Source organism: Thunnus maccoyii, chromosome 17 (assembly GCF_910596095.1).
Source record: "Thunnus maccoyii chromosome 17, fThuMac1.1, whole genome shotgun sequence".
Classification (NCBI taxonomy): domain Eukaryota; kingdom Metazoa; phylum Chordata; class Actinopteri; order Scombriformes; family Scombridae; genus Thunnus; species Thunnus maccoyii.
In genome coordinates this window covers 19,472,832-19,498,176 of record NC_056549.1, presented here as the reverse complement: position 1 = coordinate 19,498,176, position 25,345 = coordinate 19,472,832, and the positions used below count along the sequence as shown (strand labels likewise).

Here is a 25,345-nt window from a genome sequence, read left to right as displayed (position 1 = left end):
CTTCTATCAAATCATCAAACCCCATGGGTCTGTCTGTGATGTGAGGGCAGAGTGACTCCGGCTCCAAGAAAACAATGAGCCTCCTTCTCTCCCGCTGACATTGTGACTCTGCTGCTGATGGCAATGCTGCCGGTGTGTGTGTCTGTGTGTGTCTGAGTGCATGTGTGTACATATTTTTGTGTGCGCGTTGTTGCTCTGTGGCTGGCAGCTGCAACCCAGTGATGCATGGTGAATAACAGGTCAGTGCTAATCTCATTAGGGCTAATCAGATGTATATGATATGTATAAACAGAGGAGTTCCACTGTACACAAGAAGCCGCAGTACACGTCCATCACCAGACTGATAGTGATGTGGATGTGTGTGTTTAGAATAATACTGGGAAGAGGGCGACTGATTGAGAAGAGGTGAAAAGAGAAAGAGAGATGTCGTTTTTCAGGGTGCTACATTATCCTAGGAATTATGGAATTATGCACAGGTAGAGCGCTGATGTGAATACTGATGCAGTGAAAAGGAATACATTTGTGTAAACACACACGCGGACATACACACGGCAGCTAGCTCAGAGTTTGCAGCTCACCTGTTCTAAACGAGGAAACTACTGTACATGCACCTACGACAAATGAGGCGTGCCTCTGGGAAGCATGCAAGTTGAGTTTTGTTGCCGTGTTTGTGTTTGTGGCGTACACACATCTTGCTAATTGATTCGTGCATACGTGTTTTAATATTTGTTTGCTCCTCATGTATCATGTTTATGAGAAAATGCACAGATGAACTAAGACATCAAGGGCTGGAAAGGAAAGATGTAAGGTGTGAAAAAATGTGTGTCATTAAATATAGGGAAAAGTGTCTGGACTGGTACTTTTATGGAAGCAGAGGGGATTGCACAATTTCAGATGGTGATGTGTTTTGAGTGAGAGAGAGAGAAAGACAGAGAGAGGTGGGAAAGAGAAGGCAACAAAGGTTTTGGACATCTTGTTTGAAACTCTCTCCCCTCTCTTGTCTGAGTGTCCCAGGGGTTCAAGATTGGTTTCACTTAAAGCACTTAAAACACCCCACAGGACCCGTTCTTGGCCCTGAAATAAATATCAAGATCACTCTTGGATTGTTTTTAAATTGAATGCAATCTGCCAGAGCTGTAAGCCATCACTTCACATTTTTTTCCCCTTGATCTTTCCTTCTTCCACTTGATGCCAACTTCTTTTCTATCACAAAGGGATTTCAGGAATTGCTCTGCTCCAAAGGCAAGAGATCTTTGCCATATAAATAATTTGAGCCAGACAATGTCTGATATATTATGGCAATCGAAAGTTAAAAGATGGAGGAAATATTTCTAAGAATGGTTGTTAAGTCGGAGGAAAAGCTAATAAAATTACATAAATCATTCAAACAAAGAGGCTTATGGGGGATTGAGTGGAGTATTTTGGTCACACACATGGCAGCACACACAACTGTTCATAATGTAAAACATCTAATAAACTCCTTTTCTGAAATAAACTGAATCTCTTGCAGCCAAATCGATCTTTATGATATAATAAACAAATTAGATTTTCAAAAAGAAAAACTCTCTTCACTGCTGCTTGTAAGCATCTACGTATATATTGTTATCCCTCTACAAAACTATTATTGTTGCATGTTGTAAGACATTTTCAAAATTTTAAGACAGGGAACTGTAGTTTCCTGCCAAAACTGGCCAGCTTTGAGATAAATATGGAATGAACCTGAACTACTGGATATTTTCTACAATTGTAAGTTTGCAATTATAAATTCATTGTACAAGAAAATGCACGCTGAAAGTCTGACAGGTACTCTTAAAATCCTTTTCTCCTCAAAGCATGTGAAATATCTGGCACAGGGTGACATAATCCTACCCTTTCCCAGTGCACATTTTCGGTCAATTTTCTGTCAAGTTTTAATACCTTGACGCAAATGGAAATGGGAAATATTTTCATGACAAACTATTTGGAAATTTCTTATCTCACTGGCGGACTTTTACTCTTTGTGCTGCATATTAAATAGAAACGAAAAAGTTAGACACTTTCACTTCAAGCATTTCTTGAAGTGAAGGATACAAGTTAACGAGTAACTCTGATGGTTTCTTATTATCAACGAAAAGATCAAACCCAAAAATGAAATGAAGCTACTAACAAATATTTGCCAAAGCCTGATATATTGTAAACTATGCCAGAGACCTCATTTGTTGTCCAAAACCTATTAAATACACATCAATAAACCACACTGTTACACTGGGTCACACTGGGTCTTTCATTACAATCCACATGGGCGCTGAAGTTTATTCTGAGTCAGTCACACATACACCGTCCTGCTGCTATAAACGCTCACTAGTGCACGAAATGTAGATTAATGTGCTGCTGAAAATAACCCCCAACAAATGCACTATTTACGCCTGTTTGAATAACCTTTGCTAAAAACTGCAGTGCTTATTTGTTTAGGTAATTAACCAGCCTTTAAAAAATAGACTATATATTGCTTACAGACAGGCTGGGGAAGTTGGAAAAGAGTGAGGCAGATAAACACCAATAGCTTTGGTGTCTTCAGAGGATTTGTTAACAATAAGAAGAATATAGAATAACATTAGCCGTATCCTTTAACAGTTGTTAAGCTTTGATGAAATACCATCAATTATCAGTCACACATCAAGGTTGTGCTAAAATATCCAGTAGGAGTTCATACCAAACCATAATCCAGTATGAAAAGTAAAATAAAAATAAACTTCAAAGTACAACTTTCACATTGTATCTGTTTTTTAGCAAACATCTTGTCAACTGTTTTTAGAAAACCTGTCATCAGATATTTTTTTTCCAAACATGTTTTTCTTAGAATATATTTATAATGATTTATTGGAAGATTGGAAGATGCTGGATCTGTAGATGGAAAAACAGTGATGTGATATTGATCGATTTTAGGCAGAGAATGTCAGAGTTGTGGGAGGAAAGTTAAAAAGTCATAAGCAAAGCTGAGGTGAAGTTAGTATTTGTTAAAAAAAAAAAAGACAGAAAGAAAGAAACAGGGATTTTATTTGAATTACATGAATTCAACCATGTCACGGTCAAACTAAAATCAATCCAGGAGTGAATTTGTTGAATAAATGAATTCAAAATGAACCATGTTCTTTTGAAATGGAATGCAGCGGAGTGAAACTGAATGTGATTATTACAACTTTTCTCAATTCAGAGTGAGCTGCATCCAGAGAAAAAAGCAAACAAGCCTTCAATCCAACTGCATGTCTCCGTATTTAGTTGGCAGCACAATAATTGGATGATTGGACATGATGAACTTTCCCTTTAGTGGAGAAAATAGTGTTTGGATATTGACTGTGTGTAGAAGTCCTCTCCTCTTCTCACGAAATTGACTACCAAAATGACAGCCTCTCTCCTAATCAACATTTGCCATGAATACAACAGACACACACACACACACAAACACATCCACACATTGCCTGCACTGGGAGAGCAGATATGCCATGAGCTGTTCTATTTCCCAGGAAAGCAGCGGGGATGAAAGAGTGCAGAGATGGGTCTCCCATCCTCTGATCTGCAGCTGCCTTTGACACCAGCAGTCACCAACTCCAAAAGCACAGAAAAACCGAGGGACAAGCTAAAAAAACTGACAATCTGCCCACTAACACAACTGCACATAAACTCCCTTCCCTCTTCTGTATCTTGAATTTCCTCTTTCCTTTCTGTTGGAAGTACTCCTTTAATTGACCTGCCACCTTAAATAGAGGTTGAAGAAATTGTACATGTAGCATAATTTTAGCTCCACCCAGACCCTTCATCCACTCCTTTGCTCTCACATGGATGGCATGGGTGCTCCATTTGCGCATATAGAGACCACATAGGGAACTGATATGAGCTGAACAGCAGCTCATAGGTCTCCCGCTGTGCGCCTAGCTGCACTGAAGCCTGGCTCATTCTCCCTGACAGCCAGCACATCCGCAAAGACCCTATAGCCGCAGATACTTTGTGATCTCTAAGTCATTTTTCATTCCCCACCTTGCAGGTTGGTCATCCAGGACTTGTCAAATAAGATCATCACATTTTATTTCAGCCTCAGTGGGACCATGGAAAGAGGATCTGAGCTGAGCTGTAATGTGTTGACCTGGGTAAACGTAGAGTGTCTCAAACTGTGTGGACAGCCAGCATGAAAGGAATTCATGTGTGGCGGGCAGAGCGGTAAAGATAAATCTCGGCATGTCGGTGTGAGAAATTTCAGTTCAAGCATTTACTCCCTTTGAGGACTTATTACTAGGGTTATATGGATGGCTATCGTGCACTTTTCAACGCGATTCCCCATGAATCCCAGCTATGTGTTATTTATTTAGCATGTTACACCAAGTCTGCCAGCCTGAGTTGTCCCGACTGTACTGGTGCCTGTTTTGCGTTCCCTCTCTCTCTGGGGAACAGGCACACCCATCAGGAATCATTAGTCTTTACAGTGACAGGCCTGCCTTCCACTGAGAGACTCTCCCTGGCGGAGCTTTCTCATTGCCTCAGACAGTGTTTGGGTATTTTTACTAACAGGCTGAGACACTGTGCCATTTGTGCGGGGCATTTCTTGCTAACATTACTCTTAATTTATGTTCTCTTGTCCTGAGTAAAGAGTAAGGCAAGTCACCTGAGACTCGCACACAATTTCTTATGTTCCTACGCAGGTGAGTGAACAAATGGATGAATGAAAGGTCATGTGGACAGATGTCTTAGCAGGTGTTATAAAAAGGTCTAATAATATTACCTCCCTGTTCCACAGACGGACGCGGCGCTGATGTATGACGCCGTGCATGTGGTGGCGGTGGCGGTGCAGCAGTCACAGCAAATCACGGTCAGCTCTCTGCAGTGTAATCGCCACAAGCCGTGGCGCTTCGGTGGACGTTTCATCAGCCTCATCAAAGAGGTACAAGGCCACCGTGGCTATCGCTGTGCACCATATCCTGACTTCAGATCCTGGTATCTGCTGAACACTGTAGCTTTGTTGTGTTACATTGATTAGTGCAATCACCTCTGTTTGCAAGAATTTCCTTTGTAAATCACTGTAATGCTTTTATGAGTGTAGGTTTTTAGAGCAACTATCTTTTCATCATTGTCTCTCTCTTTTAGAAAACTCTGATCATTATAAAACCCATATAAACATCTGAAACAACTTTATTGCTTAATCTTAACAATCTCAATAATCTTCATGAATTTTTAATGTAAATAATCACTGTATTATCCGCAGTAACTACATGCTTTTTGTGATGTTTCATTCCCTTTCTCGTACGTCCCCTCCGTGCGTATCTCTGTCCGTGTTTATATCAAAGCCCCTGTGTGTCTCCTTAACTCTAGTCAGGGTCAGCCATTTGCTTTGTTCTACAAAGCTCTTTCATTCTGTGGATGGTATCATTGCAGGTAATTTTCAGAATGAGCCATTGTAGTAGCTGGCGTTTCCTCCCCCTCCTGTGTCTGCTATCGCTCTCCATGCCCGTCTGTTCCTCCAATGGCTTTGAAGTGAAACTTCAAGCACAATGAACCACATGCATAATGAACTCTTACCTGTCAAACCTGCTTCTATTCTCTCTGCTTTACCGTTTCGTGTTATGTTGTTGCGATAGACAGTGAGGGGAGAGCCAGACGGAATTCATAATTGGGAAAGAAAAAGTTTGGCGGTTAGAGGTTGGATGGATATTGTTGAGAAAGACGATACCTTAAGGTTAATGGAATGACTGTGCAGAGAGCTGAGGATTTTAGTTATTATTATTATTGTATTTATGTCTGCAGGCTCACTGGGATGGTTTGACGGGACGAGTACTCTTCAATAAGAGCAATGGACTGAGAACAGATTTCGACCTGGATGTCATCAGTCTGAAGGAGGAGGGACTGGAAAAGGTACGTCATTGATTCAAACCCGGTGAACTTGATTTCTGTCATTGGAGTCCTAATGGAAAAAAGAAAATGCGGCCCTGATTTGCCACATATTTTCATCAGTAGACAAGAAAAGGAAAAATACAAACTTTACCCTGAAATGTTTCCACAGATTGGAACATGGGATCCTCCCAGCGGTCTGAATATGACAGAGTCTCACAAAAGCAAGACATCCAACATCACCGACTCTTTGGCCAACAAATCCCTTCGTGTATCCACCATACTGGTACCATAGCCAAATAAAAGCACAAGCAACACACACACATACACATACAGTCACTGAGATTAATGATACACATGAACAGTATATACAAACACATAAAAAGAGCTAAATATCTCATAATTCATACAAAACACATACATTGGCACAAACTTGTTTTGCTCACACACTTTCTCCCCATACAGGAGGAGCCATATGTGATGTTTAAGAAGTCGGACAAGCCTCTGTATGGGAACGACCGTTTTGAGGGCTACTGTATCGACCTGTTGAGGGAGCTCTCCGGCATCCTGGGCTTCCGCTACGAGGTGCGATTAGTGGAAGATGGGAAGTACGGCGCACTGGATGAGGGTACAGGCCAGTGGAACGGCATGGTGCGAGAGCTCATGGACCATGTGAGTCAACAGTCAGCAGGGTTCCATACAATAAGATGAAAAAAATAAAATTAAAACATGCAGATTTCTTCTTAAAGCAAGGTAATACTTAACACTTCCTGTATTTTTTAGGAGCAATATCTTTTTTTTTAACTTGTGATTGCTGTTTTTGTTCTGTATGCAGTGGCTCAATCATGGTTTTGACATGTAGTCTATAATTTTCAATATGTGTCTAAATATGTCTAGTTTACGGAAAATACAGTAAAAATCTCCTTATCAACTAATGAAAAATCTGCCCACACAGTAAAAATATTTCAACTTCTTTCCAGAGCAAATCAACTGGATTCCAGTATTTGCTAAAGATTTCATTTTTCTTGATTCCAGTGCAGCAACCTGCCTTATTCTTTCTTGTTTGAAGGTACTGACTTCCATTTTTAGAAAATTCTTGAAAGTTTCAATTGAAAACAGATTGAAATATTCATATTGCATTGTTATCTTTTTCACATATTTTAAGATATTAAGGATTTCCATAAAAAGCCTGAAAGACACCGTGAATTAGTTGTTTATACTATTTATACTATTTACTACACAATGATAGTTTATAAGTTAGCAAAAGCACCAATAGCCCTCAGACAAAGATTAGAGCGCCACCTACAGAATCCCAAGATTTTCATCAGAAAAAGGTAAAAAAAGACTGTAATGCTGACACTGTTTGATGAATAACTTATTTCTTGGAGAAGCACCAAAGAAGGCTTATCTTACATTCAGCTAGGACACGGGGTTAATTCGTCACAGATTAATCTAATCCCAAGATTGTTGCCTTAGTGACTCACCTTTGACACCACATAAGAAGGATCAGACATATAACCTGCGATTTCCATAAAAACTCAGCTGCCTAGCTACTAATCTAGCTGAACTAATGACCCTGGTTATTTTCTCTCCTCTGTCATGGCTCTTCCTCCTGCACATATAGACCAGGCTGGCTGTCGACAGAAATCAGATGTTAATTCGATTTGTTGTTAGTGTGGTACCTCAGCTTTTTTTATTGATGGACTCAAACACCTAACCCCCACTTCTCCGCTCTGTGCCTATTATCAAATTGCAGAAAGCAGACCTGGCAGTAGCTCCTCTGGCCATCACCTACGTCAGAGAGAAGGTCATTGACTTCTCCAAGCCCTTCATGACGCTGGGGATAAGTATCCTGTACCGCAAGCCCAATGGCACCAACCCAGGGGTCTTCTCCTTCCTCAACCCCCTCTCGCCCGATATCTGGATGTATATTCTGCTGGCTTGCTTGGGTGTCAGTTGTGTGCTGTTTGTCATAGCCAGGTAACATGTCAACCCTCCCTTTTGCTTCCTCCATCCTTTCTTCCCTACATCCTCCACTTCCTTCCTCCCCTACCTGTTTGTCTGCTTCCACTAACACGCAGCAGTTGCTCTCTCTGGGCCTGAAGAGGGTAATTTATTCACTGAAAACCATCAAACTGTGACTGGTGGAAAAAGCACTCCTGTAAGAGGCAGCGCATGCCTCTTTATTCTTAGATGACCTCAGTGATGTAGATATGGTCTACGACAAAAGAATATCAAATCGAAATACATTACCTCAGAGGACCATACCAGTGTTTTTGCATGTTATCTTATCCTTTACAACCCTGTTGATGATTTCCCAAAGTATACAAGCTTTTTAGATACCCTGTTATTGTCAAAGTTGGATTTTCATTACTTAAAAATACAAGTTAAATGTAGTCTTGAGGGAGAAGCATTCAACAGTTTTTTTTCCAATCAGCAAATCTCAGATTTCACAGCCTCCCACTAGCTCTTGAACTAACCACATAGAAAAGTTTTCAAAACAATCTGTGGTTTTAGCTTAATTATCATCCAATGTCAAAAAGATAGTTTAAAGAAAAGAAGAGGAATAAATGTTTACTCTGATCTCATTACAGTAAATGATGATGATGAAAGTAAGTAAAAACACTGGTATGGTCTTTAAAAATGAGCTGATTCCTCACCCTGTCCCATGTATATTTGAGCATGCATCAGCAACTGTAAAATCAGCTACCCGGCACATATCTCTTAATCAGCTGTAAGAAATGTACAAGCGCAATGCTGACATTGTGCAAGTACAGTTCTTACAATATCTAGATGAACCCCCCACCGCCTCCCCAAAAAAAACCCTGATGCATGACCGATGTAGAAAGACGTGTGTTAACCCCAGGGCTCCTCTTCTTCTGCTTTGATCCTGAGAGGTTTGGGTTTAATGCACATTTCATCAAATGTTACCGGCAAAATGATCACATGAGAGGAAAGCAGCAACTGTCACCTAAGTTAGTTCAGAATATGCAAATTGTACCCATAGCCCTTTGTTTCACGGTTGGTCAGGGTAAGTGATTAGCATGCAATTATATTGATATTCATCTGGCTGTAATGAAATAGCCTCAGTACTTTTATTAAATTATACTGCTCTTGTCTGTGTGCATGCATTGTACCTTTTTTTTTTGCACACCATGGCAATAAATAGTGCTTGTCCTCACACTATGTGACCAAAAATATTCAGGAAAGTTTAAATCTGACTTACAGTGTTCTCTGCAGTTTGCTGAGCTCGTTCTCTCATAATTGTAGTATTGATTGCACAGCCACCGATTGATTGGTCAATCCCCTAAATGCAGAGTATATTATTTTCTTTAATCCTCTCCAAATAGAGTGTGGAGTGAGCTTATGAAGTCCCAGTTTTGCGCAATAAAACACTAAACACCTCAATCTCACCAGGGATTCAGAATGTCTTTGAACAGCTTCCCACACACATACACTTTTTTTTTTCCTGACGAAATAAGCTATCTCACTTAAAGCTCCAGAGAAATACATTCCACTCAGTGGCTTGTTCCAACCCTGTCTGTGGTTGAGTTGATTTCTCTCTTTAGTAACAAAACAAATGCTATTCTCTCATATCGTAAACCTTTTTTTAGCGTAGAAAATGTCCACCTGCAAAGAAGAACGGCTGATTGAAATCGCATTATAACATGTTTACATGTAATTACAGGCTATTGCAGTTTTGCAGTTCATGTACCGGACGCCACTCATTTTAACACCTTCAATACAACATCTGCACTTGGCCCAGGAGAACAAAGGCAACAGATCTATAAAGCCAAGCCAAAGTAATTGAATCCAACAGACAGTTAATGGAGGGAGCGGGTCGTGTTATTGTGGATGGGGACTGGCGACGGGGGAGAGGAACAGGAGAGGGGGGGAGAGAGAGAGAGAGAGAGGAAGAATCCTTTTATAATTCTGTGTGCAATTCGACATGTCCCTCATGCTTGGTGTGAGGAGGTGACCTTACGTCCGCATGTTCCACATCCCCTTCTTCCTGGTGATCGGTGTGCAGAACATGGCCCGCAGGAATATGGGCCGGCTGCAGGCAAAGGTCATACAGAGGAGCCATCGGTCCCGACGCGTACAGAATACACATGTAGACACTGAGAGGGACAAACACAATCCAATCAAGTGTGTGTTGCGTAGAATTACACCCACTGCCTCATGCACAGTACATACTGTAAGGTCACTCACAATCAGATGTTCACCCACAATAAGCCTCAGGCTGCAGCTCAACATTATATGTAACATCTGTGAACAACAACCTAAATATATCATCACAGACAATATTTGACTTCGAGATAGATTTGATTGAGCCAATGTAAACACAGTTGCCACCACAGACAAATGCACACCCACACAGCCATAAAGGCACATGCGCAAACATTCATGCACCGGGGGGGGGGGGGGGGGGGGGGGGGTTGACACACACACACACACAGGCATAAAAACATACACGCATTCCAGCGCGCGCACACACTGCGTTCCGCACAGCACCACAAGGCCATTGTGCAGTTTCAGTTGCCTGTGGATCCAAGGAGACAGAGCTCATTGACATTCTAGCAATCAGGGATCCTGATGGGGTTGACAGGAAGAATTATAGTGTGTCATCACAGCCACGTCCACGTAGATGAATCTCAAGGGGACAGCATAGAAAATAACTGTAAAGGAAGAGCAATATGACAAAAATGTTGCCACATTCACGGTGCTTGTAAAATAAGACCCTTAATTAGGCTGCTGTGGCAACAAAGAAAGATCAAATGGCATATCTTTATGTACAACTACAGCAATCATGTAGTCTCTCTAGCAAATAGTGCTACCATAAAACAGCCGTCATATAAAATTTGGGTTGGTAATGTGAAATGCTGCTCAGTGTCTTGTAAATATAGTATATATATCCCTGTGCGTCTCTAGAAGGCGCAGCTGACAAACGGCATCACATTGCTGCATAGTTTCAATCCATAAGACTCGGCCCACAGGCTTATTAGCATGCAGTATGTTGGGGAGAAAACTCCTAAACAGCCTTACCTGATGGGCCCCTCAACTCTGCATAAGCAATGTTCCCTCTATCAACCACTTCAGCACAAACTCAATCAGCTACTGATGCTTAACGCTAACCCAATCACCCTGCGCTAATGCCATGCCACTTTTGCTCAGGATAATAAATGAGAAATGTCCACAACTGACCTGAAGACACTGACAGTCAGCCGAGGCAGGCAGCAGGAGGCAAGGGGGTAAAAGGGGTAGGTTCATAGGGGGAGCAAGGCAATAGGGTTAAAATTAGGTGTTGGTTTTTGTGGTGGGAATTGTTAGGGATAGTGATATAAATGAAGGTGTGAAAGGATTGTGAGAAAAGAGGAAAATCAACTAAGGAGGGGAAGAACATAGCCCAGAAGAAAAAAATGAAAGCGCTAGTCCCGTGTTGAGGGTGTGAGAAGGATCCGCAGAGGAACAGTGATTGGAGTTGCTGCGGAAAACACATAAAGGCTCCTGAGTCAGTGAATCCAAATGAGCTCCAAAGATCATCACGCACTGGGACATTATCACCAGTGACAGTGTTATTCCAGCCTATTGATCTGTTCTCACAATAAACTGATGGCATTTGAATATGCCAATAAGTTGATCTCGGCGAAAGCCTGAATGATTCGCTTTGGTCTCTGCAGAAGCTCTGACCCTGAGGCCACAACACAGGATTCCTACACATTTACATTCTCTTTGTCCATGCTCACAGTCTTTTAAAATTTATGTTTTATCTGCCATTTAATCTGCACCAGGGAACACACTGTTCTGTGCTTTGTGCTGACATAACTCTCTCTCTGCTCTCTCCTTTATAGGTTTAGCCCCTATGAGTGGTACAACCCGCACCCATGCAACCCAGACTCGGATGTAGTGGAAAACAATTTTACGCTGCTCAATAGTTTCTGGTTTGGAGTTGGGGCTCTCATGCAGCAAGGTAGTTGCCTCAGCCTGTGGCTGCTGTTGCTCTGTGGAGCTGGAGCTCTCTATATCCCACTGTCTCTGAGGGTTGGGTTGTTTTATCCAAGCCAGCAGCAACAAAGAGAGACCTCTGGGGGTCCACTGCTAGGAAGACAGAACTTAGAGTAAATGTGCATGTAATGTTTTGGTTTTTTTTTAAACTTCAATCAGCGTAGCTCATAGGAATATAGATAAACCTATATGTGTATATGAGTAATACAGTATAAAAGAGTCTAAATAGCCCTTATAACACTTGAGTAAAATCAGCAACAGTGATATAACCTTCCTTTTAAATCCCTGAGTCATAATACATTATGTTTCTATCAACAGTAGCTCAAATATCAAGATTAAAGAAATGTATTCAAACAGTATACTGTATATAAATAAGCTGTATATGATAGTAATGATAGCACTTATACCCAGTGTCCTCTCTTCTTGCCTTTGGCCCATCAGCACCCAGAGATCAGTGGGGTCTAGAGTCAGGATGTGAGGTTACCTTGGGTACATGACTCTCTGGCCCAAACAGCCTGTCACTTCTCCACTCAGTTGATAATCAATATTGAATGTGTTCGGTGTTATGTGATTGATTCATGCAAACACCTTCTTCGCAGGAGACATTCTCAATGGCACTTTTCTGTGTGTCCTGCGTTATTTAAAGCACTCGTGTCTGGGACGAAAAAATTTAGCTTGTTTGAAATCCAACAATCATCTTGTTTCGAGAGCTTTCTCAAGTGATTTTCATCTTGAAGCAAGTGGCGCAACTGCCTCAACTGAAATCTTCAAGAAAGCTCTCGAAACAAGTTTGACTGTTTTTAAAGGAATTAATCTTGTTGTTTTTACATGGTTAAAAGGAAACCACTAACCACCTCTATCACCTCAGGCTCAGAGCTCATGCCCAAGGCGCTGTCAACTCGAATAGTGGGAGGCATCTGGTGGTTCTTCACCCTCATCATAATTTCCTCCTATACGGCCAACCTGGCTGCCTTCCTCACTGTGGAGAGGATGGAGTCCCCCATAGACTCAGCCGATGACCTGGCCAAGCAAACTAAAATCCTGTATGGTGTGGTGGAGGACGGTGCCACCATGACCTTTTTCAAGGTAGCTGGGTCTGCCATAGGTCTTATAGAGTGGTCTTCTTTCACTGATTAACTTCCTTTCTTTTTCATATAAATATTAGTACACACAGGCTTTTGTTTATCAAAAAAGTTTCGTAATTGCATTAGGAAACAACCAAATATCCTGAGTAATAAAAAGTTCTGTGGTGGAGGACATATTCACATCTTTTACATAAGTAAAAGTAGCAATACTGCAGAATAAAAATACTCTCTCACAAGTAAAATGCATTGAAAATGTCAATTAAGTATGTTAGTATTTTTTGCAAAATTAATTTATCAAAAGTAAAAAAAAGCTCATAATGCAGAAAAATGGCTTCTGTCAGAGTTACACTTTTATTGCAGTATAATATTATATTATTATTTCTGATGCATTAATATGTAAGCATTTTACAGGACTAGCTGGTCATGGTGGAGCTAATTTTAACTGTTTTATGCTGTTGTGTAGTTTAATCTACAACAGTCAATCCTATTAGCTAATCATCTGTCATGTGTGTAAAATCTTATTCTGTAAAGTAACTAAAGCTGTCAAATAAATGAAGCAGAGTAAAAGTATAAAGAAGGATGGAATGGAAATACTCAAGTACAAATCTAAAGTACTTGTACTTTACTTGTGTATAGTTCTTGAGTTACGCACTGAAATTTATCCTAACAACAGCAGAATGTAGAGTTGACTAGTACTGCTACCAATCTCATTCCACTTCTGTTCTCTGGTTTCTTGCAGAAGACAAAGATCTCCACCTATGATAAGATGTGGGAATTCATGAACAGCAGGAGGCAATCTGTGATGGTCAAGAACGTGGAGGAGGGCATCCAGCGCGTTTTGACCTCGGACTACGCCTTCCTCATGGAGTCCACCACTATCGAGTTTGTGACCCAGCGCAACTGCAACCTCACACAGATCGGAGGCCTCATAGATTCCAAAGCCTACGGAGTGGGAACACCTATGGGTAAAATACTTCAAACCTCTATACACCTCTGTGTCGCCTGCTGTGTTATGAAACGTTTGAATAGCTTTAGGTTATAGAGAGATACTCCAGGTACTGTCACAGATAAAAGGTATATAGTGAAGATGACGAATATGCTTTGAGAACGGTGAGGTTGACCTTTATTGATGGGGTCGCGGGTATAATGGTTCAACAGAGTAAGGTGTAAAAGGTTCAGCTTAATGAAAAACGAATGGCTGAAGAGGTTGAATTTATGGATAAGGTTAAAATGTGCCTAGAGCTAAAGAAAAAGGTGCTCTTTGAGCTCTGCTTTAGCGAGTGTGGTTTTTCTTTTTTGAGCTAAAATGATTTTCTCACTAGATTATTTACACAGTAGAGAAGCAAAGCGGGGTTAAATGTTCACAAATACCTTTAATGGTGTGTTTTAGCTTACTGTGGTATCACACAAGACAAGATCGTGAGAGGAAGACTATGAAAAAAATCACAGAAAGCAACCTAGTTACTTCAGTGCACTTCTCTCTGACTTACTTGACAATGTCTGAACTGTATCTGAGCGTTAAACCACAACAACAAAGCACTTTGGTGAGTATAAAACCATAGACTATATATAAAGATGGACGCTGCAAGGTGTGACGATACCTATGGTTTGCACTTGAAGCTTGGAGTTGCGGTTTAGGGTACAGCACAATCTTTTTCCGACCTTCCAAATGAGGAGTGAGGGTGTAACCTTTCATGTTCTGGAAACACGCCCCGCTACCTTGGACCGAAGTGAATGTTAAGGCCAATTCATGCTTTCCGTAAATCTTATTAATGGAGCAATAATTTCCAAAATGGCCACCAGCACACTTATTAGAGGGTCCGAATTTAGTGATTTAGATTATAATGAGACATTGAAAAAAATGATTGACAGAGAAGTTGATGCTTTTTGAGTGGTAGTCAACCGGAGCCAGCACCTGGTGGCCCTCAGTGGCATTGCACTTTAAGGTGCTTCCGCATTGTGGTAGCTCAAGCTGTAGTAGCTGCTGCTTGTATAAAACAAGCAGTGAGAATAGTTTCAATTGCTTATTTGACCCAGATCCTGTCAGAAACGAGTATGGTGACATTTTAAAAGGAGCATTATCTGATGACAAGGCAGAGGAGCTGTGTTTTCCTTGAATTTGGCATTTCAGCAAATTATATTATATATTTTCCACTTCCAAGTAGCAGTTTTTGTTGCATATAAAACAGTCTGTGTCAGGGGTAATAAATTTGTCAGCTCACAACCCTGACACTCCACGGGACCCTGGCTGAAAGCTGGTGACGGTTTCAATCCCGGTGTCGTCGAGGTTAGAGTGGTCGTGACGAGGCCACGGAGAGCACTGCAGCCAGCTGTAATGGCCACATCTATCATCAGTGATATGAAGGCCATCAAAATACGGAGGATTAATTCCGGCCATCCACATCTGGACCCAGCTACTAGTGATGAGTATGGGGCAGTTATGGATCTGCAGAGATGCTATGATTGCCGTGGCTGTAACAAAGCTGAGGTGGTGCTGTGAAATATAGTCCCACTGTGGCGCACTAAGTGCAGGAGTACTTACACTGATGCCCTTGGGATGTACACATACACCTAGAACATGGGTGAGTTCTTTTTTACTCACAATATATTACTCCAAAACATATCTCAAATATCTCATATCTCAAATCCTTTAATTCAGTGATAAGTGGCTCAATATTTAAATGCATAAAAAAATATCTGCTCTCAAAGTTATTACTGCCCACTAACTCATTTTAATCTCTAATGCTGATGTTCATAGCTCAATATTTCAGAAATAAAGCTGATTACAGCCTCTAAAATCTTTCTTCTGTAATAGAAATGGTCTCGAGATGCTTTCTTCATTAGTTCAAAGTGAGTTCTGTTTTCATGCCAGCAGTCCTCTTGGAAGAATAGGAATATTTTCTTTCTTTTTTCTTCTGTCAGACTTTCATGTGTCCTTGTCCCAAACATTATGAAGACCTCAGTCTTCATGTCAGCCTTTCGCCTGTAACCTTTGGCCCTTCTGAACGCTGTTTAGCAGCTCATTCCCTGTTGGGCTGTTACAGCAATAAACCAGCGCAAGCTGAATAATATGTCTTAACCTTTAAGTGCTTGTCGGTTTTCACACATCCTGTTCCCAAAACGCAAATGCGTCATCTGCAGCTATCGACTTAAACTGTGATCACATTAATACTTGAGGCCAGACAGTGCAAGAGTGATGGATGTCTTCTGGTGTTGAACATCTGTCAGGTAGTTGTGTATGCACAGTGTGTCAAGCACAGCGCTTTTCCATTCGCCCGAGCCCCGCTCTCCATATCCTCCTCTCTAAGGACCTATCCTATTAGCATTTATCCAAGGCCTGCTTTGTTAAGCTATCATTAATCATTTGAAATATGAGGGGAGCCAGAATCAGGGGACTCAGATACTTGATAGATCTCTCATCTTCAAATGAAGCAAGCATATGCTTCTCACATGCGCGCTCACATGCATATATATGACTCTGTATTCAGAACAGTACATGTCTACTGTACATGCACACAATGCATAGATTTATACATGTACTTAACATCACCATCTCACAAACACAGGCAAGCACACTAAGTGTACAGGTGGGTACACTTAACAACAATACTCGTCTATTAATGAATAAAGAAGTAAACATATGAAGACATGCTTTCCAAAATGAGTGGCACTCTGTGTAATTTTCCACTTATGCATTAATGTCCCCTTTATCAGTCTAAATACGGCAAGACTTTGAGATGAAAGCATGATGGATGGCAGTAGATAAATGATAGATGAGACAGAAAGGGAATCACCTAAAGGGGCTGACAGGCAAAACTGTATGAGAACAGCACATGCAATGATGCTACCTGCTGCTACCTGCAGCTAGATTCACTTCATTTCCCCCCCGAGTTTTAGCACAAAATGTTCCCATGTTTGTAAATGATTTATATTATGTTGCCATTATGGACATTTTACTACATTTTCAACTCTGAATAAGTGCATTAACCGAATGCCTGAAATGGAAAAGTATAACCAGGCTTCATTACGTATGAGTTCTGTAATCACATAAATACACTAACAAGCTTTTAAAGCAGTTTATAAATGAAACATGAACGCTCACAGTGAGTATTAATCTTTCTTGGCCCGGTTGGGGCAGAGCGTGTGTGCTGCGCCACGATCGGCCGTGTGTTGTGTCAAACACGCTGTGGATGGGAGAAGAACACGACCCCACTCCGATTACTCCTCCTTTGATCACACCAACACCCGCTGCGTCTTAATGCCTCGCCGCTAATTCTGGCGTCCTCCCACTGTCTGTGGATTTGGGCTCTTTTACTCATCATGGCATTAACATGCATAAAAACACACTGATAGCGCAACCCTATCTCAGATATACACATAGTATAATCCCTCACACACATGCACCCATGTAATATACACCCCACTGGGCCTCTCTGTTTTCCTTCTTTATACACACCATTTATGCTGTATGAAAGTGTGTGCAAACAGCAGCTAATTCATCAGAATTAACAGCAGCTCTGCTTTTACAAAGCCAAGTCTTTGTTGCCAACTCCCTGTGCATTATAATTCACACACTGCAGAGAGGAGTGAGAATTTTGGAATCACTCTGTGAATATAGGGATTAGTGGGATTTGAGGAAGGACTTACAAAAAACTCCCTCTAAGAAGCCAACAATAACATGACAGGTTATATGATCACATGTGAGCCAGAATGTGTTTCATACACCCACCACTGGTTTTATACTGTGTATATCCACTTTACAATGACTATGCTAGGCGTAATCATATTTTTTCATATTTAGCTATTATCCTTGTTCACTAGTCTCATGTTGTGTTTTGGTCCACGCAGGCTCTCCGTACAGAGACAAGATCACGATAGCCATCCTGCAGCTGCAGGAGGAAGGGAAGCTGCACATGATGAAGGAGAAGTGGTGGAGAGGGAACGGCTGTCCCGAGGAGGAAAGCAAAGAAGCCAGCGCTCTGGGGGTGCAGAACATTGGCGGGATCTTCATCGTGTTGGCTGCGGGACTGGTGCTGTCAGTGTTCGTGGCTGTAGGGGAGGTCCTTTACAAGTCGAAACAGAACGCCCAGCTGGAGAAGGTACAGGAGTCAGGAGAGTTAAAGATTGTTTTCATCCAGAATTTCATCATTTTACTTAAACTGGGTTTCATTTAGGGTTTGACATCTCTCAATTTCCCATCATTTTTTAAAGGTTAATTCAATTGTAAATGTAAAAAATGAAACCAAATGAAAATTGATTTAAGCACAGCAAACGTATTGTACACTTGCAGTGTGGTTGTAGTTTGCATTTTTGCTCTTTTTTTCAGGTGCAGGGCGAGTTCACATTTTTCAAGTCTGTCTTAAGACAACTGATTGCTGTAATCGTTCCTCCTGTTCACACTGGCCATGAAGTAATCCGCAGTCCTTCTGCTTTGCAAAAATGCACTCTAAAGTTGAGCTGAAGTTAGTCTGTGTTAGCCAAACCAAGTGGGTATTTTACAAGTTAGTCTTTTCAGCTTGAAATTCCTGTGCCCTTGCTGAGCCGCAGTGGAGGGATAGTAACAAAAAGATGTAAAGTTGTACTAAAATGACTGTAACTTTGGTAGATACCAATTTGATTTCTCTAACTCTACCTGCTGAAAACTAGCTTCTGCTGAAATGTATGATGCATTTCTGCATGGACGGAGGATTGTGGACTCTGACCCCAATCTCTTAATATGAAATCATTTCAGGAAGGGATCTCTTCACAGCCTGTATGGACAGACGGAACAAACAGACACCAAAAAACGCTTTCAATGTACATATAGGCATGCGAGTGTTCCCTTAAAACAGACGTTAAAGAATGTAAATCCACCCTTTAATCTTGTGATTTGTCTGAAAAATGAAAGCATGCCTGCAGTGCAGCATGTTTGCAGCTTTTTTATTCTCCCCCCTCTGGTTATGTTTCTTTCTAGCAAGAGACTGAATATATTTCAGACTGTCCTATCTGTGCTCTATTTTAGCACTGAGTGCACATGATTCATCACGCAGCAAGGGGTGTGTATTTTAGTACACTTTAACTTGTGCAATGAGGTAATTGTGAAAGTCCTTTTTGATAGCATGTTTTAATTATTTATATATACAGAATTAGCACAACACGGCAGCATGTTACTTTATTGCAATAGTAATTAGTTTCTGGCTTTTTTTTACAGACCGCATATGTTTCGGAGCACATCTTAGCTATCATTAATCAAGAGCCGCAAGACTGGGTCACAGTATTCAGATAATTTGCAAATGCCACAATCTCCAGGCTGCCAAGGTGCTAGTAATTTACATGCTGACAACAAGCCTCTCCTTCCCTCCTCCACCCTAACATCTCCAGCTTTTTTACCCCCCTCATTTTCCTTCCTTTCTCCATCACCTTAATCCATACCCCTTCTCATTGTTTTTCACCCTGTCTTTTTCCTCTCATCCATCCTGACCCTCTCTTCTTTCATAATCTCAGAGTTCTCCTTTTCCCCGAGTGTACAAAATATCTCATTCATACACCAGACAAATGTATGTAAAAATGGAGAGAAAAAAAACAAAAAGACGATATCCATCTCACACACCTACGCACAAACACAAACAAAAATAATAGCTTCATAGTTTACTGCTCTCCCCCCTCTCTTATATCTTCTCTCCTCCTACACCCACTAAGAATTTGAATTAGATTTAGCATAATCAGAAAGTGAATTTATGGGAATTTGTCTTGGCAGCATTGGCGCACAAGCATATTGACATTTTATAGGATTTCACACCACATGCATAATGCGGGGACAAAGGAACCTCATATTACAGAAGTTACATAACGTGTGTCATTCTATAAGGGGGTGATTGATGTTTTAAAAGAAAATATCAATTGTTGTGGATTTAATCTGCTAAAGTGGATGTTTTGTCCTTTATTCTGTATCTTTACATTTCTGCTTGCACGCCAAAAAATTACAAGTGTTGATTGTTTCCGGATTTAGTTCTTGGCAGGTTATAAAAGCCTCTGAAACAGCGTTCAAACCTTTGAGTGAAAAAGGCAACATCAGACCTTTAAGTGAAAGTCTATTTTTTAAAGAAAATATTGTTTAGGAATTAAATGAAAAGGTTTGACCTTATTTTGCCTGTGCAATGTTGAAACTTTTTTTTTGTCTTGAGATTTTTGCATTATGGAAAGTTGCATTACGAAAATTGTAGGATCCTGTCTCCTTAAAGTCTCCAACTTTTTAGAAGTCCAGTACCAAGTCTTTGGAATACCCCTTTAATACTTTGGTTTAGGGTCAGCAGTAGTAATGCTGTTATGGTTATGCTGACTAAATTCAACCTTTATTCAACTCGGAAGTGTCTAAATTACTGAACAGTAAGTAGTAACTAGTAACATCACTAGTTAAATAGTACCGTGTATCTAGTGATGGTCAGTTGCTGAATATAAACGGTACACATTTTTGATATTTTAATATTAACAAGATAACACTAAACAAGTTTTTCACCTTTAATTTGCAACAATGAAAAGATGGGCTCTTGAGATCAAAATAATTTTTTCCTGATCAAAATGGAAGCAGGATAATCATGATATGCTGTATGTAACAGACACAAAACCATTACTCACAAAAGCATGAAGAAGAAGGAAAAAAACACAGTTTCCTGAGCAAAATATAAAATATAAAAACAAAAGCATTTGCCCAGTAAAGCATTCACATAATCTGAAAGTTAACAGATTTTTCAAGTATTCAAGCCCCGGAGTGTAGAATTTTGAACATTTCTAACACTGGGGTTCCCTAGTGGTAAAGAAAAAAAAAAGTCCCCCACTACCCCCTGCATTCCCAATCCCCGAGATCACTGAGATGAAAATGAATACCCTGAAAACTCACAGATGGCACCAATTTTCACTGAAAATTGACTCATTTTCCTACAAACAAAAAACTATGCCATCAGAATAATTTGAAAAATGCTAGAAATATGTTGAAAATGCACACATAGTTGCTTTAATAATGGACAGTGTTACCACTAAATGCTTACAATATGCAATCAAGTGAATTGTCATCGCGTGTTTGTAGACAGCCTAGGAGGAACTTCTGTCTGATTGGCAACGGAGCTCATGTCTTGCCAACATTCAGTATTGAATAAAACGCCAATATTGTCTTTCTTCTACAAATTAGAGTTGTGTAGGTTTGAGCAGTGTGACAGACGGCACGGTGCCAGCTGTAACTTTTCCTTCTTTCTCGTTTGCCATCTGCAGCGATCATTCTGTAGTGCCATGATGGACGAGCTGCGGGTGTCTCTGAAGTGCCAGCGCCGTCTCAAACAGAAGCCTCAGCCGCCCGTCATTGTTAAGACAGAGGAGGTCATCAACATGCACACGTTCAACGACAGGAGACTCCCAGGAAAGGAAACCATGGCATAAAGGCTGAAGGCACCCTGAAAAACACCCCTCAGTAAAAACCATGAAGGGGAGAAGGGGTCAAATTAATGCTGACTTAACCCCTGAGTGAGGTTAACAGTCAAAACAGGATTCCTTTTGAACCCACTTGCTTATGTAGACAGATGTTTCCTGTGGAAATATAGATACCTGAGCAGTGTCACCTCACTGTGACGTTCACTTTTTGAAGGGAGCTGGAAAGGAAAGACTTGATAAATTGATAAATGTAAGTTGATAGAGGATCCAAGCAGGTTTGGGACAAAACATAAATCTGGTCCACACTAGAAGTGGACCTAAACACACAAACACACACACACATACATCTAACACATATATTCACACACACACACTCTCTCATCTGACACCTGTGCAGAAGGGAAACTCTATTGTGACAGTAACACCAGATGTAGTTTTTCTGTTGATGTCAATGCCCTTTTGTCTTACCTCCATGTGTGTGACCCCCATCGGTCCCTCCCCTCAGTGGCTTGAGTTTCTTGCAAATGATTTGAACAAACACTAATCTCACAACAACAAAGGGAACGGTAGTCAGTGACAAATGGTTTACTATGAACTGATGTGTAAAAGTGATTATCTAGTTTGGAAACATTTATGCTGACCTTGTCGAATACTCATTGTTTTCTTCTGTAACGCCTTTCTCGTGCCAAAGTTCTGCCATTGTAAAGAACTTTCTACCATGCCTGTTATGTTCAAAGCCTCTACAAGCAATGTATACTGTCAAAGTTCTCATTCATGTCCGTCCTTACACGCGGTCTGCAGTTTTCACTCTGTATCAGTTGTTGTTTAAATGCAGGATTTCTACAAAAATGTTTGTTTTTGTACAAGAACAAGAAGTTTTGTAGTACTTTGTATCATGGTAGCCCCTCGTGTGGACAAAAATATGTAGCAGATACCACCTCAACCCTCGAACTCTGACAAGTGGCGGCTACGGGGCTTCAAACTCTGCTGTGTAGGGCTCATCTCTCTCATCATTCAGAGATACAGTCTTTTTGTCTGTTAGTCTTGTGAGGCCAGTTGTATATACAGAGGGATATATATGTCTGGAGACAATGTGGTGGATTTTTGGCTTAACAATGAAACTCCAAAGTAAATTTGAAATTTCTAAACCAGTCCTGCTCCTCCAAGGCAATGCTCTAAGTAGGAAAGCTGGTGACTCATTTGAGAAATTGGAAGGTTGCTCTTGTAGCTAACTGTAGCAATGATGAGTCACCATGAAGATGTAGTGAAAAATGCACATGTTGCTTGTGGTAAAGATAAACATAATGTTCTTAAAGGGATGAGCTTGTTAAGCTAGTGGAGTGCAAACAATTATTGGATTTTTGACTGGAATGAAATCTTGAAAGTCTTTCTAAACTAATGAACACAATCTGCCAGTGCAGTAAATGCTTCAGGAGGCCGTCATATTTCCAATACAAATCAGCTACTCTCAATTTATTAGAAATGAATGTCTCTATAATAAGGCAGATTACTGCATTAGAAGAAGAGTAAAGTCACTTTATTTGAAACAAATTGAAATAATCTCATTGTAAGAACACTGGAAGATATTAGTCACCATTTCAGAAAATATTGCTTTTAGGACATAATAATGGGCAAATAACAAGATGTAGAGTTTGCATCTCACCACAGGTTTAGCAGCTGTTCTGGAGCTTTCAATCACATCGCATGATCTCCATCAGCAGATGGAGTTTGCTCAGTTGTCATGTCAACTTTAAAGACACAAAGACTCCTTAAAGTGCTCATTAACAAGACTAGGTCCAAACCTAGTATATGACTGGACCGTGTATGGGTGTGTCAAACTGGGGCCAGTTTGTTACAGGGATAGTCAGTCAGTGGTGGTATCTATAATGTGAATTCCTGGAAATTAAATGTTCATCTGGAGGCTGTGGTGGAAATTATAAATGAAAGTTTTGACAGGCTCATCTCCTCCCAGTCACTGCAGTTACAGCAAGCACACCTACACTAAACTGATGTAACAGCTACATGAGTCTCATGTTTTACCTGCAAGACTCGTATTTTAATGCTGTTGTTCATCGTTTGTGATGTGAGGATGTCAAGAGAAATAAAAAATTTGCATCCCAATATTAATTCAGTTACAGAATCCAAACTCACCGTGCAGCGCCTCTCCTGTCGGCTGCTGACAGTGCTGCCAGCCGGAGAGTTGATCACAATGGACAGTAAAGGAGGAGACGCAGAGAAACCGGTACGCGTCTGTTTAAATAGGAGTTTAGCCAACTTCTCAGAGTTCTGAGCAGGAAACACCATCACTCTGCATTGCGCTGCTGTCCTCTGTTTCCATCAGTTATGTATTTAGGTCATTTAGAGACAAGACTGTAACAGTTGCAGTGCAACAGTGCAGTCTGTCATGTTGTCACACATATCCAGTGGGATCATGTCAGTAAATTTGAGTAAAATACAGACTTCGCTCATCCTGTGCCAACGTGGAAGGTAATTTCTAAATCACATAAGGTCCACAGGTGATACTACTCCTGTGCAGATAGAGTTATGAGTGGAAGCGCTGTAAACACCCCCTGATGATGTAAATAAAGTCATTTTGATAGCATGACGGCCAATAGGGAAACGCCAATACTAGGCCGGCTGACCAATGGTGTAATTTACTCACTCACTCTTTCACTCACTCAGTCATGGATAACCACGTGTAGGACTGGCCCTGCAGTTGCGGTCCAGACAAAAATGGAAATTTGAACATCTCCAGTTCCAACTGGACAGTTCCATCTGCTGATGTACATCATGTGATATGATAAAAAGCTCCAGAACAGCTACTAAATGGACATTTTGGTGAGATTGTTTCCTTAACTCCAGTTTCTACTTTGGACCTCAATTATGGGCCACATGGGAATGTAAATGTGTAAAGCTTTGAGGAACTTACTATATGTTACCATCGCAAAATGTCTCCTGCCAAGTGATGCTTCTTCCTTGTTGCCTCAAGTGGACTTGAGCAACTCAGGAGCATGTTGTCAATGATAGCCTGTTGGCGGAGCAGCCGATTTATCAACTAATTTTCTCCAGACGTGTATTCTCTCCACAAAGTGACAAGATCACATCAGGTCCCACGACACCACTCGTCTGTTTAACTCTGTTTCATGTTGTGAAATGACAAGCATCCTTGGTAGGTTGCTTCATAACTACCCCCTGACTTCCCACTATACCCAGTTTAGTCATTTGATCTGTTATTCCGGGGCTGTTATTCCCGACAAAGAAACATACACACCCAAGGGCCAGCCAATGCTCGTGATGACATCTCTGCTGTACATGAAAGGATATACTAAAACGATCACATATAGACATAATGAAAATTGACGGGGGAAGGCATAATCCTGAAACTCGTTGGCGTTCTACCAGTGTTGCTTGTCATTTTCCACGCAGCTAGATCTAGTGGTGCAAGCTGAAGTGATTGAATACCTGGACATGTTCATTAGAAACGACTCCAAAGGCTTAGCTGTCCTGTTGAAAACAAATATGAGCTCATGGAATTTGACATTGATGCAAGGTTTTACAAATAATGCCATTAAAAATGTAATAATTGTAACTTCCGTACATCATTTTTGTATTCTTCTGATATCAAACGAAGAAAGACAGGCGGATGTGTGTTGGTAACTAATTTTGGAATGCATCAGCTGACGCCATCATGCATAATGATGAGCTTTATGTCTTGCATTATCCTAAAATGTCAGGCTCTTTTAATTGATTAAATGGCCAAAGATTTGATTTGTATCATCTAAATGAATACATTAGGTAATTGCTAAATTGTTAATCAAATCAGGATTGTGGGCAGCTATTTTTCTGATTGTTTTACTGGTACGCCTATGCACCTGCCTGAGCTTTGTGCCACAGAGTTTCTGACATACCCCGCTGGGAGTACAGAAATTCAGATGACCGTAAGTATGTAGAATTCACAATGATACACAGGAGACTGCACAGCCTGACACAAAGGGCCC

General features: G+C 40.8%; 1 protein-coding gene across 5 annotated transcripts in view; it reads left to right on the top strand.

Annotated features, from left to right (window-relative positions):
* The window catches only part of LOC121882106 (glutamate receptor ionotropic, kainate 2-like), a 75,208-nt gene extending 50,168 nt beyond the window's left edge, over positions 1-25,040 (top strand). For 3 of the 5 annotated variants that reach the window (XM_042390114.1, XM_042390113.1, XM_042390115.1), the window contains exons 8-17: positions 4,769-4,912; positions 5,773-5,880; positions 6,029-6,142; positions 6,322-6,528; positions 7,613-7,836; positions 11,709-11,827; positions 12,731-12,948; positions 13,687-13,912; positions 17,796-18,046; positions 21,192-25,038. In XM_042390114.1, coding sequence (XP_042246048.1) covers positions 4,769-4,912; positions 5,773-5,880; positions 6,029-6,142; positions 6,322-6,528; positions 7,613-7,836; positions 11,709-11,827; positions 12,731-12,948; positions 13,687-13,912; positions 17,796-18,046; positions 21,192-21,356 — 1,776 coding nt within the window. In that variant the 3' untranslated portion in view covers positions 21,357-25,038. Of the gene's footprint in view, positions 1-4,768; positions 4,913-5,772; positions 5,881-6,028; positions 6,143-6,321; positions 6,529-7,612; positions 7,837-11,708; positions 11,828-12,730; positions 12,949-13,686; positions 13,913-17,795; positions 18,047-21,191 lie in introns of all 5 variants that reach the window. The other 2 variants (XM_042390116.1, XM_042390112.1) reach the window with 2 other exon arrangements.
* Positions 25,041-25,345: the final 305 nt, after the last annotated feature.